Source organism: Lolium perenne, chromosome 1, assembly GCF_019359855.2.
Source record: "Lolium perenne isolate Kyuss_39 chromosome 1, Kyuss_2.0, whole genome shotgun sequence".
Lineage (NCBI taxonomy): Eukaryota > Viridiplantae > Streptophyta > Magnoliopsida > Poales > Poaceae > Lolium > Lolium perenne.
The window spans coordinates 127,834,800-127,847,486 of NC_067244.2; the positions used below are offsets into that span (position 1 = coordinate 127,834,800).

General features: G+C 47.1%; 1 protein-coding gene and 1 pseudogene across 1 annotated transcript; one reads left to right on the plus strand and one right to left on the minus strand.

Annotated features, from left to right (window-relative positions):
- Positions 1–7,451: 7,451 nt before the first annotated feature.
- Positions 7,452–8,279, minus strand: LOC127293200 (kiwellin-1-like). The gene has a single exon (XM_051322805.1). The coding sequence runs from the start codon at positions 8,229–8,231 to the stop codon at positions 7,662–7,664; it is 570 nt and encodes a 189-aa protein (XP_051178765.1). The 5' UTR covers positions 8,232–8,279; the 3' UTR covers positions 7,452–7,661.
- A 772-nt stretch (positions 8,280–9,051) lies between these two features.
- On the plus strand, positions 9,052–11,918 carry LOC139833011 (protein FAR1-RELATED SEQUENCE 5-like; annotated as a pseudogene).
- Positions 11,919–12,687: the final 769 nt, after the last annotated feature.

Here is a 12,687-nt window from a genome sequence, read left to right on the forward strand (position 1 = left end):
TGCCTAGCTTACCCATGAGTCAATTAGTTCGCGAGTTTCATTTGGCATTCTGCATGGCGCAGGCGTGGAAAAGGTTTTCAGAGGTGCATCAAACAGGGACGTGGCTAGGGTGAAGGATGCTGGAGGCATTGAACTGGATCCCCTGTACACAATGACCGGGACCGCCTCGGAGACTGGCTACCTACGATGACGAAGTTTCCCAGTTAGATTGACTAATGGCATAGGCGAAGCAAGGGAAAGGTTTTGGTCGACCACCCTCTGCCGGCACACCAAGGAAGTGTGTAACGTACGGCGCTAAGAGTCGGTCGGCGCATGTGGGTAAAATTGTACACCCCTGCAGGGTTAATCTTTCGAAAAGTCGTGTTCACGGTTACGGACGACTTGGTGATGGATTTTGTTGATCATAGACAACTTTAACCTAATCGTAAAACTTGGAATCAATGTGTGATATGGATCCCTCCTCAGGGTATCGAGGGGGTGCTCCTAGTTGATAGGTTGAGCTGATGATGAAGATTTGGTGGATTCAATATGATGATCAGTAGAGCTAGTGATATCGCTCTCTTGTTTATAAAGGAAAACTGGCTTTCCGCAAAATAAGCTCCACATAAAGCCTCGCATACCAGCTTTGCTAAAAGGTTGTATTAAGTCTTGCTGAGTCCCTGTACTCAGCTTTGCATGCTTTGTTTCAGACGAAGTCGCTCCAGCAGATGAAGGTTTCTAGGTCGACATCGACGAGTAGCTTGGGATTCCCAGGTGGCAGCCTGGAATCTATGGGCTGGGACATCGCCGTTATGCTCCTGGCCTCTTAGGCCTTTTGCTATCTTGCTATTTAGAATAGCATAACTTCGCTTCCGTTGATTGATGAAATGTTAGGTCAGTGACCTCTGCTTGTAATACTTTGGTTCTTGGCTTAGTTATGAGCTTGTGTTACTCTTTGAATCGTAGAGTCACTGTTGTGTTACCGATTCTCACCCCGTAGGCCCTAGAGATCTAGGTTAGGCTTATTCCAGATGGAGATCTGGGTTTGTCTAGCCTACGACCCCCGGGGTCGCCACATCGGCCGACGCGTCGGAGGAACTAGTGTACTCCTCGTCGTCGTCGGTGCTCGCCGGCTATGCCTTGGCCTTGGCCTTCGCTTTCGCGTCCGCCTTCGCCTTCGCACGGGCCGCCGCCGCCTCCTTTGACCCTTCCTCCTCCGCGTCCTCCTCCCCGCCTAGCCATTCCTCCTCGCTGTCAACTGGCGGCGGGGAATCTTCGCCGCTCCTGGGCGTCTGGGTTCTGTCCCACCAATGGCGCCTTCCAGCAGACTTGCCCTCGCTGGAGGTGTCAGATGGAAGCTGGGAGATGTAGCTCATCGTCGCTGGAGGTGTCGGATGGAAGCTTGGATGAATGGCGGCCGGTTGAAGATCGGAAAGTGCCTACGTACGGGTCTTATTGAGTGCGGATGAACGGCGGCGTAGAATTCGAAGAGAGCGGCGGTTACTCTTCCGAGGAGTCCGCGCTCCATTCCGGCGGTTGGCGCGTCGGTCGACGCCGTTGCCAATGTGATGGTTCCGCTTCCCGGCAACTGCACCATCGCTACGTAGGTGACGGTTGAGCATCCGAGCCACGTCGGGCCCGTGCCTCCTCGCCTTTCATTTCGTTGTGTCCGGCGTGGCCGGAGCGTCCCCTGTGTAGCGGGGACGCGCTCGGGACGCCGGGCACCGTATTGGGCCGCGCCGGACAAAAAGGGCCTTTGGGGCGCGCGGCTGGGAACGTTTTTTAATCCGGCGTGCCCAAAATACCTTTGGGGGACGGTTTGGGGGACGCGGCTAGAGATGCTCTTAGAAGTTTTTTTTCGAAAAGGGGGAAAAATCGCCCCAGCTTCTGCATCCAAAGGATGCACACGGCTTTTTATTAGATTATTCGCAAACCTTACAAGAAGTAATACAAAAAATCAGCCTCGAAGCCACCTCATTAGACCTACAGTGGGATGAAGGGGGTGACAATACACCAACTGACATCATCCAAAAACCAAATGCCTTCCCAAACCGCCCAATAGCAGGTGAGAAGCACATCCAGTCAAGCAGACTCTCCGCGCATGCCAACGCACACGCCACAGAAGTTGCTACCGCCGTCTTCCTCGACTCCATCTTCAAGAGAGATCATCGCATTAACCTTGCAAGACCTGCCGTCGATGCCACCATGACGCCAGACGGCCCCGCCATCCTGCACGCGTCCAGCAGTCCACGCCCGTCTTCGACACCCCGCAGCTCCACACCGCTGAGAATCATCAACGACAACGTGGCAGATGAACACCACACCACCAAGATCCACCTCCATCTAGCCGCTGCTCCAAAAACGATGCCCCAAGAGGTAGAACGACGCAGGGAGCGCCGTCATCGTCCGATCCTGGTTGGATCTAGAGTTTCCCCCGGAGCAGCACGAGTGAATAGCCGCAGACTGCGACGACGATGCCTTCAAGAAGGAAACGACGATTAATGCTGCCATCGCCCACCAATCGAGGCACGATTTTCACCGACAGCCGCGAATCCTCAACTCGGCGAGAGCAAGCGAAAAGGGCCAGCAAAGATGATGCCTTCGCAAGGGAACGACGCCAAAAGCCGTCGCCATCATCGGCCAAGAACGAAGTCAAGGCGCGGTTTTCACCGGCGGCCCCTTCGCCGCCATCTCGTTGTCGACTAGATCTTCATCACCGGAGTAGACGGATCTCGTGATCCGCCACCCCGGCAACGAGCCGACCTCCTCCGGCGAAGAAGAAGGCCGCCTCCACCGTCGAACCTAAGGCTGCTGCCCCGGGCGACCTCGTGCCGCGGGAGAAACCGAAGACCACCTCCACGCGCCGGTGAGAGGCGGGCGGGAAAGGCTCAGAGCCGCCGCCCACCACCACCGGCGTGCCACCACCAGCCACCACCATCAGCCACCACCGGCGGGGGAAGAGCTGATGGGAGACAGGAGGGCCGCAGTGCAGACCGCCGCCCAGCCATCACGCGACCGGTCGTGGCGTCGAGAAGGGGGCTAGGTCGCCGTCCCCAGCGCGGAAAGAGGGATGGCCGCCGCCGCCGCCGCCACACCCCGCGGCCTTTGGCCGGCGGCGCCACCGGCGGCGGCGGCGGGAGGCGGCTAGGTTTAGGGGGTGCGGGAGGCGGCTAGGTTTCTGCGTTTAGGGGGGTGCGGGATGCTCTTAGAAGTTATTGTCACCCTTCCAGAAAACTAGAGGCATGAACCCACTATCGAGCATAAATACTCCCTCTTGAAGATACAAGCAACTACTTGATCAAGGTAACTACAAGTACCGGAGAGCATGCAAGATCTTAAATAACAGTAGTATGATAATATGATGAACAATCTGATCACAATTCCACAATATATCGGATCCCAATAAATACAACACCGATCACAACATATGGATCTCAATCATGTAAGGCAGCTCATGAGATCATTGTATTGAAATACATGGGAGAGAGAGTATGAACAACCTACAGCCGAGAACCCGTAGTCCAGGGGGGACTACTCACGAACCATCATGGAGTCGAAGTGAAGGCGGTAGAGTCTATGGAGATGGCTCCGAGGGTCAATACCAATCCCCGCAGTGTGCCGGAACAGGAACTTCTGACCCCCGAAACTTGTTTGGACAATAGCGGCGGTGACGGAACTTTTAGTGGACGGAGGCTCGGATGTTTCAGGGAATTCGCGTCGAAGGGAATTGATAGATGGAAGGGCGAGGTCGGTGGCCGTCTAGGTGGCCCACACCATGCCATGTGATACGTCTCCAACGTATCTATAATTTCTTATGTTCCATGCTAGTTTTATGACAATACCTACATGTTTTATTCACACTTTATAATGTTTTTATGCATTTTCTGGGACTAACCTATTAACAAGATGCCACAGTGTCAGTTCATGTTTTCTGCTGTTTTTGATTTCAGAAAAGTTGTTTTACAAATATTCTCAGAATTGGACAAAACAAAAGCCCACGGCCCTATTTTCCACGGAGTGTTCCAGAAGACCGAAGAGGAGTCGAGGAAGGCCAGCAGGGGGCCCTCCCCATATGGCGGCGCGAGGGGTCCCACTGCCGCGCCGAGACGCGGGGAGGGAGCCCCCTGGCTCCCCCAACGCTGCCCCTTAGGCTATTTATTCCTTCGTCCCCGAAAACCATAGTACCGAGAGCCAAAATACCATAACAGTTCCAGAGACGCCGCCGTCGTCAACCCTAACTCAGGGGGTTCAGAAGATCTCCTCCGGCACTCTGCCGGAGAGGGGAATCATCACCGGAGGGCTCTACATCACCATGCCCGCCTCCGGACTGATGCGTGAGTAGTTCATCCTTGGACTACGGGTCCATAGCAGTAGCTAGATGGTTGTCTTCTCCTATTGTGCCATCATGTTTAGATCTTGTGAGCTGCCTATCATGATCAAGATTATCTTATTGTAATGCTACATGTTGTGTTTGTTGGGATCCGATGAATATGGAATACTATGTCAAATTGATTATTGATCTATCATATATGTGTTGTTTATGATCTTGCATGCTCTCCGTTGCTAGTAGAGGCTCTGGTCAAGTTGATACTTGTAACTCCAAGATGGAGTATTTATGCTAGATAGTGGGTTCATGTTCCATTGAATCTGGGGGAGTGACAGCAACCCCTAAGGTTGTGGATGTGCTGTTGCCACTAGGGATAAAACATTAATGCTTTTTGTCTAAAGATATCTGTATTGTTTACATTACGCACAGTACTTAATGCAATTATCTGTTGCTTGCAACTTAATACTGGAAGGGGTGCGGATGCTAACCCGAAGGTGGACTTTTTAGGCATAGATGCATGCTAGATGGGGTCTATGTTCTTTGTCGTAATGCCCTAAGTAAATCTCATAGTAGTCATCATGATATGTATATGCATTTTTATGCCCTCTCTATTTGTCAATTGCCCAACTGTAATTTGTTTACCCAACATGTTATTTATCTTATTGGAGAGACACCACTAGTGAACTGTGGACCCCAGTCCATTCTTTTACATCTGAAATACAACCTACTGCAATCATTGTTCTCTTTTGTTTTCTGCAAGCAAACATCATTTTCCACACCATACGTTTAATCATTTGTTTTCAGCAAGCCGGTGAGATTGACAACCTCACTGTTAAGTTGGGGCAAAGTAGTTTGATTGTGTTGTGCAGATTCCACGTTGGTACCGGAATCCCTGGTGTTGCGCCGCACTACACTCCTTCACTAACAACCTTCACGTGATCTTCATCTCCTACTGGTTCGATAACCTTGGTTTCTTACTGAGGGAAAACTCGCTGATGTACTCATCATACCTTCCTCTTGGGGTTCCCAACGGACGTGTGCTTTACCGTCGCAAGCACCATGGCATGGGCCCACCCTTGGCCGCGCCATGGTGTCGTGTGGCTGCCCTGTGGCACGCCTCCGTGTCTCATCCGGACTTCGTCTTCGTTACGGAAAAATAAGATATTTGGCTTTTGTTTCGTCCAATTGCGAGAATATTTTATGTATAACTTTTCTTAAATAAAAAACAATAGAAAACATAGATTTGGCACTGTGGCATCTTGTCAATAAGTTAGTGTAGACAAAACATATAGAAATTGTTGTAAAATAAGCATGGAGCATCAAAAATTATAGATACGTTTGCGATGTATCAGTGCTCAAGGTAAAACATCACATAAAGTCTCATACATGCAAACATTACTAAGTACACACAAGAAATGAGCAAAACCCTAGAAGCAAAAAAAAAAAGGAAACCCTAGAAAAATATGGAGTCAAACCTAGTTGAAGTGGCCAAACCTAGAAAAAAATATAATTGAGGCTATGTCGACGGTATAACCGTCAACATAGCTTTGACGTGGCGTTCCTGGTCCTCTGTAGGTGGGAAACAGAAAGTACAGAGGCAACCGTTCTCCAGCAGGTGGACGTGAATGATCTTTGAGGTAGAGTAATCCTTCATATTCTTACAGGAACTACATGGACAATAGATGAAACCATTCGGCTACCTGTTTGCCTCAGCCACGTTGAGAAAATAATGCATGCCATTAATGAAGTCGAGATGACACCGGTCACCGTACATCCATTGTCGACTCATCTGCATTATATATGTATATCAAAAATTATTAATTACACAACATCGTGGATATATGAGTGACCAACTTAATTAATATTCAAGTTCATCACATAAAACTAAGTTTTTTATAAAAAAGAAGAGGCTCACCGAGGTGGTACGGTGCCGGCTAGGGGACGACGCTGGCGATCGACGGCGGTGAGGACGGGTATGATACTAATTAAAACCTACAAAATATACCATAATTTCAGCTCAAATTGCATAAAAAATCCCTAACTTAGGCATTTCATCGAACACCTTGCTAGCACTAGAAAAATAGTACGAGTTAAAACTACCAAAGAAATGAGCTAAATTAGGAATGCTGGAAGAAAGGATGATATTGCTAACCCTTGGATAGATGTATGCCCTTAATCTTGTTAAAATGGTGGAGAAAAAATAGAAATTTGTTGGAGTGTGAGACGTGCAAAAAAAAAATTAGAGTGTGAGAGGAAGAAGAGAAAAATGAGAGCCAGGAGCTAGGGATGGGTGCGATGTGATAATATAGGTGGGCACCCTTTGGTACCGGTTCGTGTTACGAACCGGTACCAAAGGTCCAGCCCTGGCCCCACACGCGCCTGAAATGCGGGCCGAAGAACTTTCGTACCGGTTCGTAACACGAACCGGTACGAAAGCCCCTCACGAACCGGTATTGATGCTCCTCGCCCATCTGGGCGCACAAACCGGTACAAATGACCCCTTTAATACCGGTTCGTAAGGGAACCGGTACTAAAGGCTTAGACGGTTGCCTCTTTTTCTACTAGTGTACACTGACGATATAGACTGTTATACCGTTGGCGTAGCTCGTTGGTGTTATCGGCCGTTACGCCTGGGATCGCAGGGCCACGTGGTGGGACCTGAACCGACGGTAATTGTTTGGTTGTTGGCGATAATGGTTAATCCTGGTGATAAGAATCCTGGTAATTAAGTTAACATGGAGTCAAACTGAACCTGTTTATGATAAGAACTCAATAATGGATTAACTTAATTAAGAACTCAATAGTTAATTAAGTTAAAGATGGAATTGTTTGGTTGTTGGCGATAATGGAGTTGAACCCTTCTCTCCTTGCTGAATCTTTGTGGCTTTCGGTTTTGCAAAAAATAAGTCGAAAGAATTTTGGTGCCACCTGGTAACACCAGGTCAAATTTAAACAGAATCCAGCATTTGTGATTTGTTTTTCAAGTTTCGTGGCACCAGGTAACACCAGGTCAACAGAATCCAGAATTTTGGTGCCACCTGGTAACACCAGGTCAACTGGATTTTGCCGTCATTTAGGTAACTGCTTTGTTCGGTTCCGAAACCACCGTATTAGTCTTGATGTGGTGGCCAAAATGTGAATGATCTGAAGCCTGAAACCGAAGAGATGAGTAGCGAGAAACATTACACACATGTATGTAAATGGACAAAGGCCACTCAAGTTACACATCGACCGATTGCGCGCACTTAAGCTTATTCGTATACCTCACATAACCACTGGTTATCTGAGGCAACACTTGTGGTATAGCACTGTTCCCTTGTGCTGGCGCTATAAGCTAGCTCGTGTTGGATTTGGATCACGCGTCGGACCAGGTAACGGGCACCACCCCGTCGTCCGTGTCGAGGCCGAGCGCCTTCCACACGGCCGGGGACCCGTCGACGATGTTGTTGGCGCAGGGGGGCTCGAAGTTGTGCTCGTCGTCGCACCCGTGCATGGAGTCGCACTCGTCCACTACGGTGGCCGTCGCGGTCCTCCCGTTGGCGGCCCGGATGAGGATGCGCTTCCCGCAGCGGCGTCCGCGGGAGAACCAGCCGGTGGAGAGCGCGACGACCATCTGAGAGTCCGGGTGGAACTTCTCGTCGCAGCTGGACGCCCCGCCGCCGTCCCCGCCGTCGGCGAAGCTGTTGAGCGTGAGGCTTGCGCGGGTGGTCCCGGTGACGCGCGGGGAGCAGGCGAAGGTCCTGTAGCGCCGCCCGTCCTCGCAGCACTCGGAGTCGTTCTCCGTGCTGCAGCTGCCGGACTCGCCCGAGATGCTGCCGCTCGACTGGCAGGTCTGGAGGAGGGCGCGGTGAGGGAAGGTGGTGGCGAGAGCTATGAGGGGGAGGGTGGTCGTGAGCAGGAGGAGGAGCGCGTAGGTGGTGGCCATGCTTGATGGTTAGTTCACGAGTGCTCGTCTGTGTTGTGTTGCTGTGCTTCCTGGTGCACTTGTGTGTAGGTCACGACTTATATAGCCGCGCGTGAGCTGGGTATGCCGACGTACAATGGTTTTGATTGGTCAGTTTGAACTAATCATTCGTCTCCCAGTCCCAGCTAGCCAACTTTTAGGCCATCAGTAATTTCATGGCTCACTCTCTCGAAAGTGCTTATAGAAATAAGATGTATGTGCCTGTATTATAAAAGTGGATATACGTATTTGAGAGCGTTTACGTCTGTAATGTGTTTTGCAAAAACAAAAAACATTCAGACCTTCTCAGGTGCGCGCATATATATGTGCGTACACATTTTCAGTTAGGAGGGAGTGCCCTATTGTCCCTTGTGAACTATTTAATTCATATTCCGCTTATACATGTGTTTCGAGGAAGAAAATCCTATGAGACCGGGTCTATCACCCCAACAGGATAGACCCATCCCAGGAGATGACACCTGTACGTTATAATCTCAAAGCAATCTCCAATTAGTTTTAATTCCGGATATATTACTCCAGATTCTTAGCCTTTATTTCCGTCTAACAATCTAGGATTACATGGAACGGTTGCTCAATATCAGAGATAAACTAGTCCGTACGAACTTAGGTCTTCTCTTGCTGACCTCGTCTCTCGTCCATGGCGGCCGCACGGCGAGACCTGGTTGGCAGTGCCGGCGCGGGACAGTACAGCTCTTTCTCGTCGACGATGGCGACGCGAGAAGATGCACCGAGCTGCTCAATAAGGCCGCCGCTGGTCCTGGCGGTAAATCCAACAGCGGTCATGGCGGCAAACTCCACACAGGCCGTGCAAATGCCGATTGCAGGGCCCTGTCCGTCAATGACTACTCCTCTTATGGTCAGTATGAAAAGAATACATAAGATACGTATCTATGCATCTCCATAGTCTGTTGCTAAGTTGGTGATTGGTTTTAGTAATCTGATGCTAGATTAAACTCTCGTAGCATTAGTTCTCTGATGAAATAAATCATTTTGGTAATGTTGAAGGCTATGCAGTTCCGAAGTCAAGAAGAACAGATGGCATTTGTTCAGACTATGCATATGAATCGCACAACTGGACATGGGCTGGAGGCGACCAGACATGCCGATATTGTGAATCATGAATCGACAAATACGACGATGGGTGAGTGCAGCCGTGAGCCTATGGCACCGAGGAAAGAAAATGGCACGAGCAACATGCTGAATCATGATCCTGACTTAGAGTTCGCCGATGGTTATACAAAAGATGGAAATTGTCCAACTAAGGTAATAGATACAATGTAGAGGTATAGAAAAAATGTATTGAATTTTGTGAAGTAACTATGCTAGTTGGATGATGACATTGGTGTATTCCATGTGTTTAGCAGGATCATCCAAATGCATCTTCATGTCAGAATATGCCAGTACAAGGAATGTGTTTTCAGTCTGAAGAAGAGGCATACAAGTTCTATAATGCATATGCCAAAACGAAAGGATTTAGTATCAGGTGGACACACAAAAAAACTAGAGCAGATGGTACCATATCTGCCAGATATTTAGTTTGCAGTAAGGATGGTGTAAAGGATAAACATTGCACACATGAGACCAGGAAAGAACAAGCTGTTACAAGGACGTCTTGCAAGGCTCGTGTTCAGTTCCGTATCACTCGAGAGGGCATTTGGAATATTCAGAAAGTTATCCTTGAACACAACCATCCTATGGTAACTCCAGATAAGTCACACATGCTAAGTCCCAACGACAACTGATAGATGCTGATAAGCATATGATCAACCAAATGCGGACTGCCTGAATTCGACCATCTGAAATATACAACTTTTATGAAGAATGGTGTGGTGGAGCTGAAAATGTGCCTTTCTTAGAAATGGATTCCAATAATTACATAAGAACTGAGCGCATGAAGTATTTAGAAACCAAAGATGCACAAACTCTTTTGGAGTATTTGAAGAACAAACAAGCTGAAGACCCTTCATTCTTTTATGCAGTGGATTTAGATAAAGAGGATGGTAGGATAGCTAATTTCTTCTGGGCAGATGGACAATCAATAATGGATTATTCTTCCTTCGGAGATGTTGTTTCTTTTGATACCACATTTTCAACAAATAAGTTTAATATGCCCTTTGCTCCGCTTCTTGGTGTTAACCATCACAAGCAGACCATTCTTTTTGGTGCAGCACTGATATTCAACGAAAGTACAGAGTCTTTTGAGTGGCTTTTTAGGACCTTCCTGCAAGCAATGTCTGGCAAGGAGCCAGAAACCATTTTTACTGATCAGTGTGCTGCAATTATAAAGGCAATTGGAAATGTATTTGCAATCACAATCCATCGTCTTTGCTTATGGCATTTATACCAGAATGCAGCTAAGCATCTCAGTCATGTTATCGCCAACACTCCACTATTTCTTCCGGAACTCAAAGAGTGTGTATATGAAGATAGGTCAGTGGCACATTTTGAGATGAAATGGCATGATTTGTTGGCTAAATACAACCTTCAGGAGAATTCTTGGATTAATAATATGTTCAAGTTTCGTGAGAAGTGGGCCACTGTTTATAGGCGAGATTCATTTAGTGGAGACATGACATCAACCCAGAGGAGTGAAGGGATGAACAATGTCTTCAAGAAAACATTTCGTGGAAGACTGTCGCTTTCGGAATTGCTAGAAAAAGTTGACAAGTGTGTTGTTCGTCTTCGCCGGAAGGAGAAGTATGAAGACTTTAAGTCTCGTCATTCAGATCCAGTTCTCTGCATACGTAGACATCCTTTGTTGAAGGCAGCAGCTGCGTCATACACGCGGACACTATATTCTTTTTTTGAAGAAGAATTCCAGAGGCAGTTTACTTTGTCATGCACTCTGCTGTCGAGTGAAACTACAACTAACACTTACAAAGTTACATCTTTTTTCCGTGAGGACAAAGAAGCCATAGTGGTTTTTAACCCAACAACATTGGATATATCTTGTTCATGCAAGTTGTATGGATGTGTAGGTATGCATAAATGCTCTGTACATCACCTTTTCAATTATGAGCTTCTTAGATCAACATTATGAGCTTCTTTGAATCTTTTAGGTATCCTATGCAAGCATGCTCACAAAGTGTTCACTTCTTGCAATATTATCACCTTGCCAAGCCAATACATACTGAATAGATGGACAAAATATGCAAAACAAGATATCTTTAGTTCCAAGCCAAGGGGAAATGAAAGCTTAGAATTCCTCTTTGCACATGTTTCTCGAAAGATGATATCTCTTGCATTGAAGTGTAAACCCTCAAAGGAGGTTCTTAGACACCTAGACGAGGGTATTGATAAGTTGGCTTCTGAAGCATGTGACTTACTTAGTAAGGTGAGCTTGGAGGATAACGAGGACGTAGAATGTGACGCTGAATTTAATGAAGATGCTGAAAATACAGTGGTGTCAATTCAAGCTCATGTACGTAAAAAAGGACCATCAAAGAAGCGATCAAAAGATCCACTTGAGGGACCAAAGAAAGGAAAATCTAAAGGTGGAAAAAAGAAAGGTATGTCTTCTACTTATTTATCTATCTCTGAATAATTTATTATGTCTATGATTTCATAGATGCATATATACACGAAAAAACTTGATGCAGGGGAAGGTACAGGAAATACAACACTGTCACATACAATGGAATTGCCAAGGCATGTAGCTAGACCTTCAGAATTTATACATTCTGGTGGACCTTCAGAATTTACTGTAAGCTTATCAGAAAAAATATGTACTACATTCCAGTTTTGCCTGGACATATAACTTATTTGCTCCCTCTTTATTTCTGCAGGGGTCGTTTCACTCGGCTGCTTATTTTAATGATGTAGCTCCATCTCAGCTGCAGCCATGACATTCGGTGATTATCCATTTCTTGCTCCACCTATCCAAGGAGAATTTACAAGTCTATTACTTCAAGCTCATGGGCATAACATAACACCATCCACTAGTCGGCGACTGAATTTCAGTGAAGGAACTAGTACACCAAGGTTTGACGGGTCACACATGTTTTAGTCATGCATCAGCCAGATATGATAGAACCAGGGGCAAATGCAATAGGACCGAGCTCCTTTTCTGTCTTTACCTTTTTTTATTGTGTGGATTTTCTTATGAAGACATGTAAACAAATATATCTTAGTACATGTTCTGTGGGCAATCAGCCAAACTAAGATTCACGAGCTGAACATATATGTCTTCTGAAGCTTTTGAAATCCTTATGCGCCTTTTGCACTACTAAATCAGTTACTTACAGAAACAGACCTCACTCGACACATTCCACTTCTATACTGACAATGAGTATTGAACACTTAAGATGATTTGATATACTTGAGAGTAGTACATCCTGATATACATTATCTGAACGTCTCTACTTTTCCATCAACGCAAGCATCCAGAAAATATTACTATAGGAGTATCCAATACATC

Coding starts and splice junctions, on each gene's coding strand:
- LOC127293200 (XM_051322805.1), bottom strand. CDS start 8,231: ATGGCCACCACCTACGCGCTCCTCCTCCTGCTCACGACCACCCTCCCC.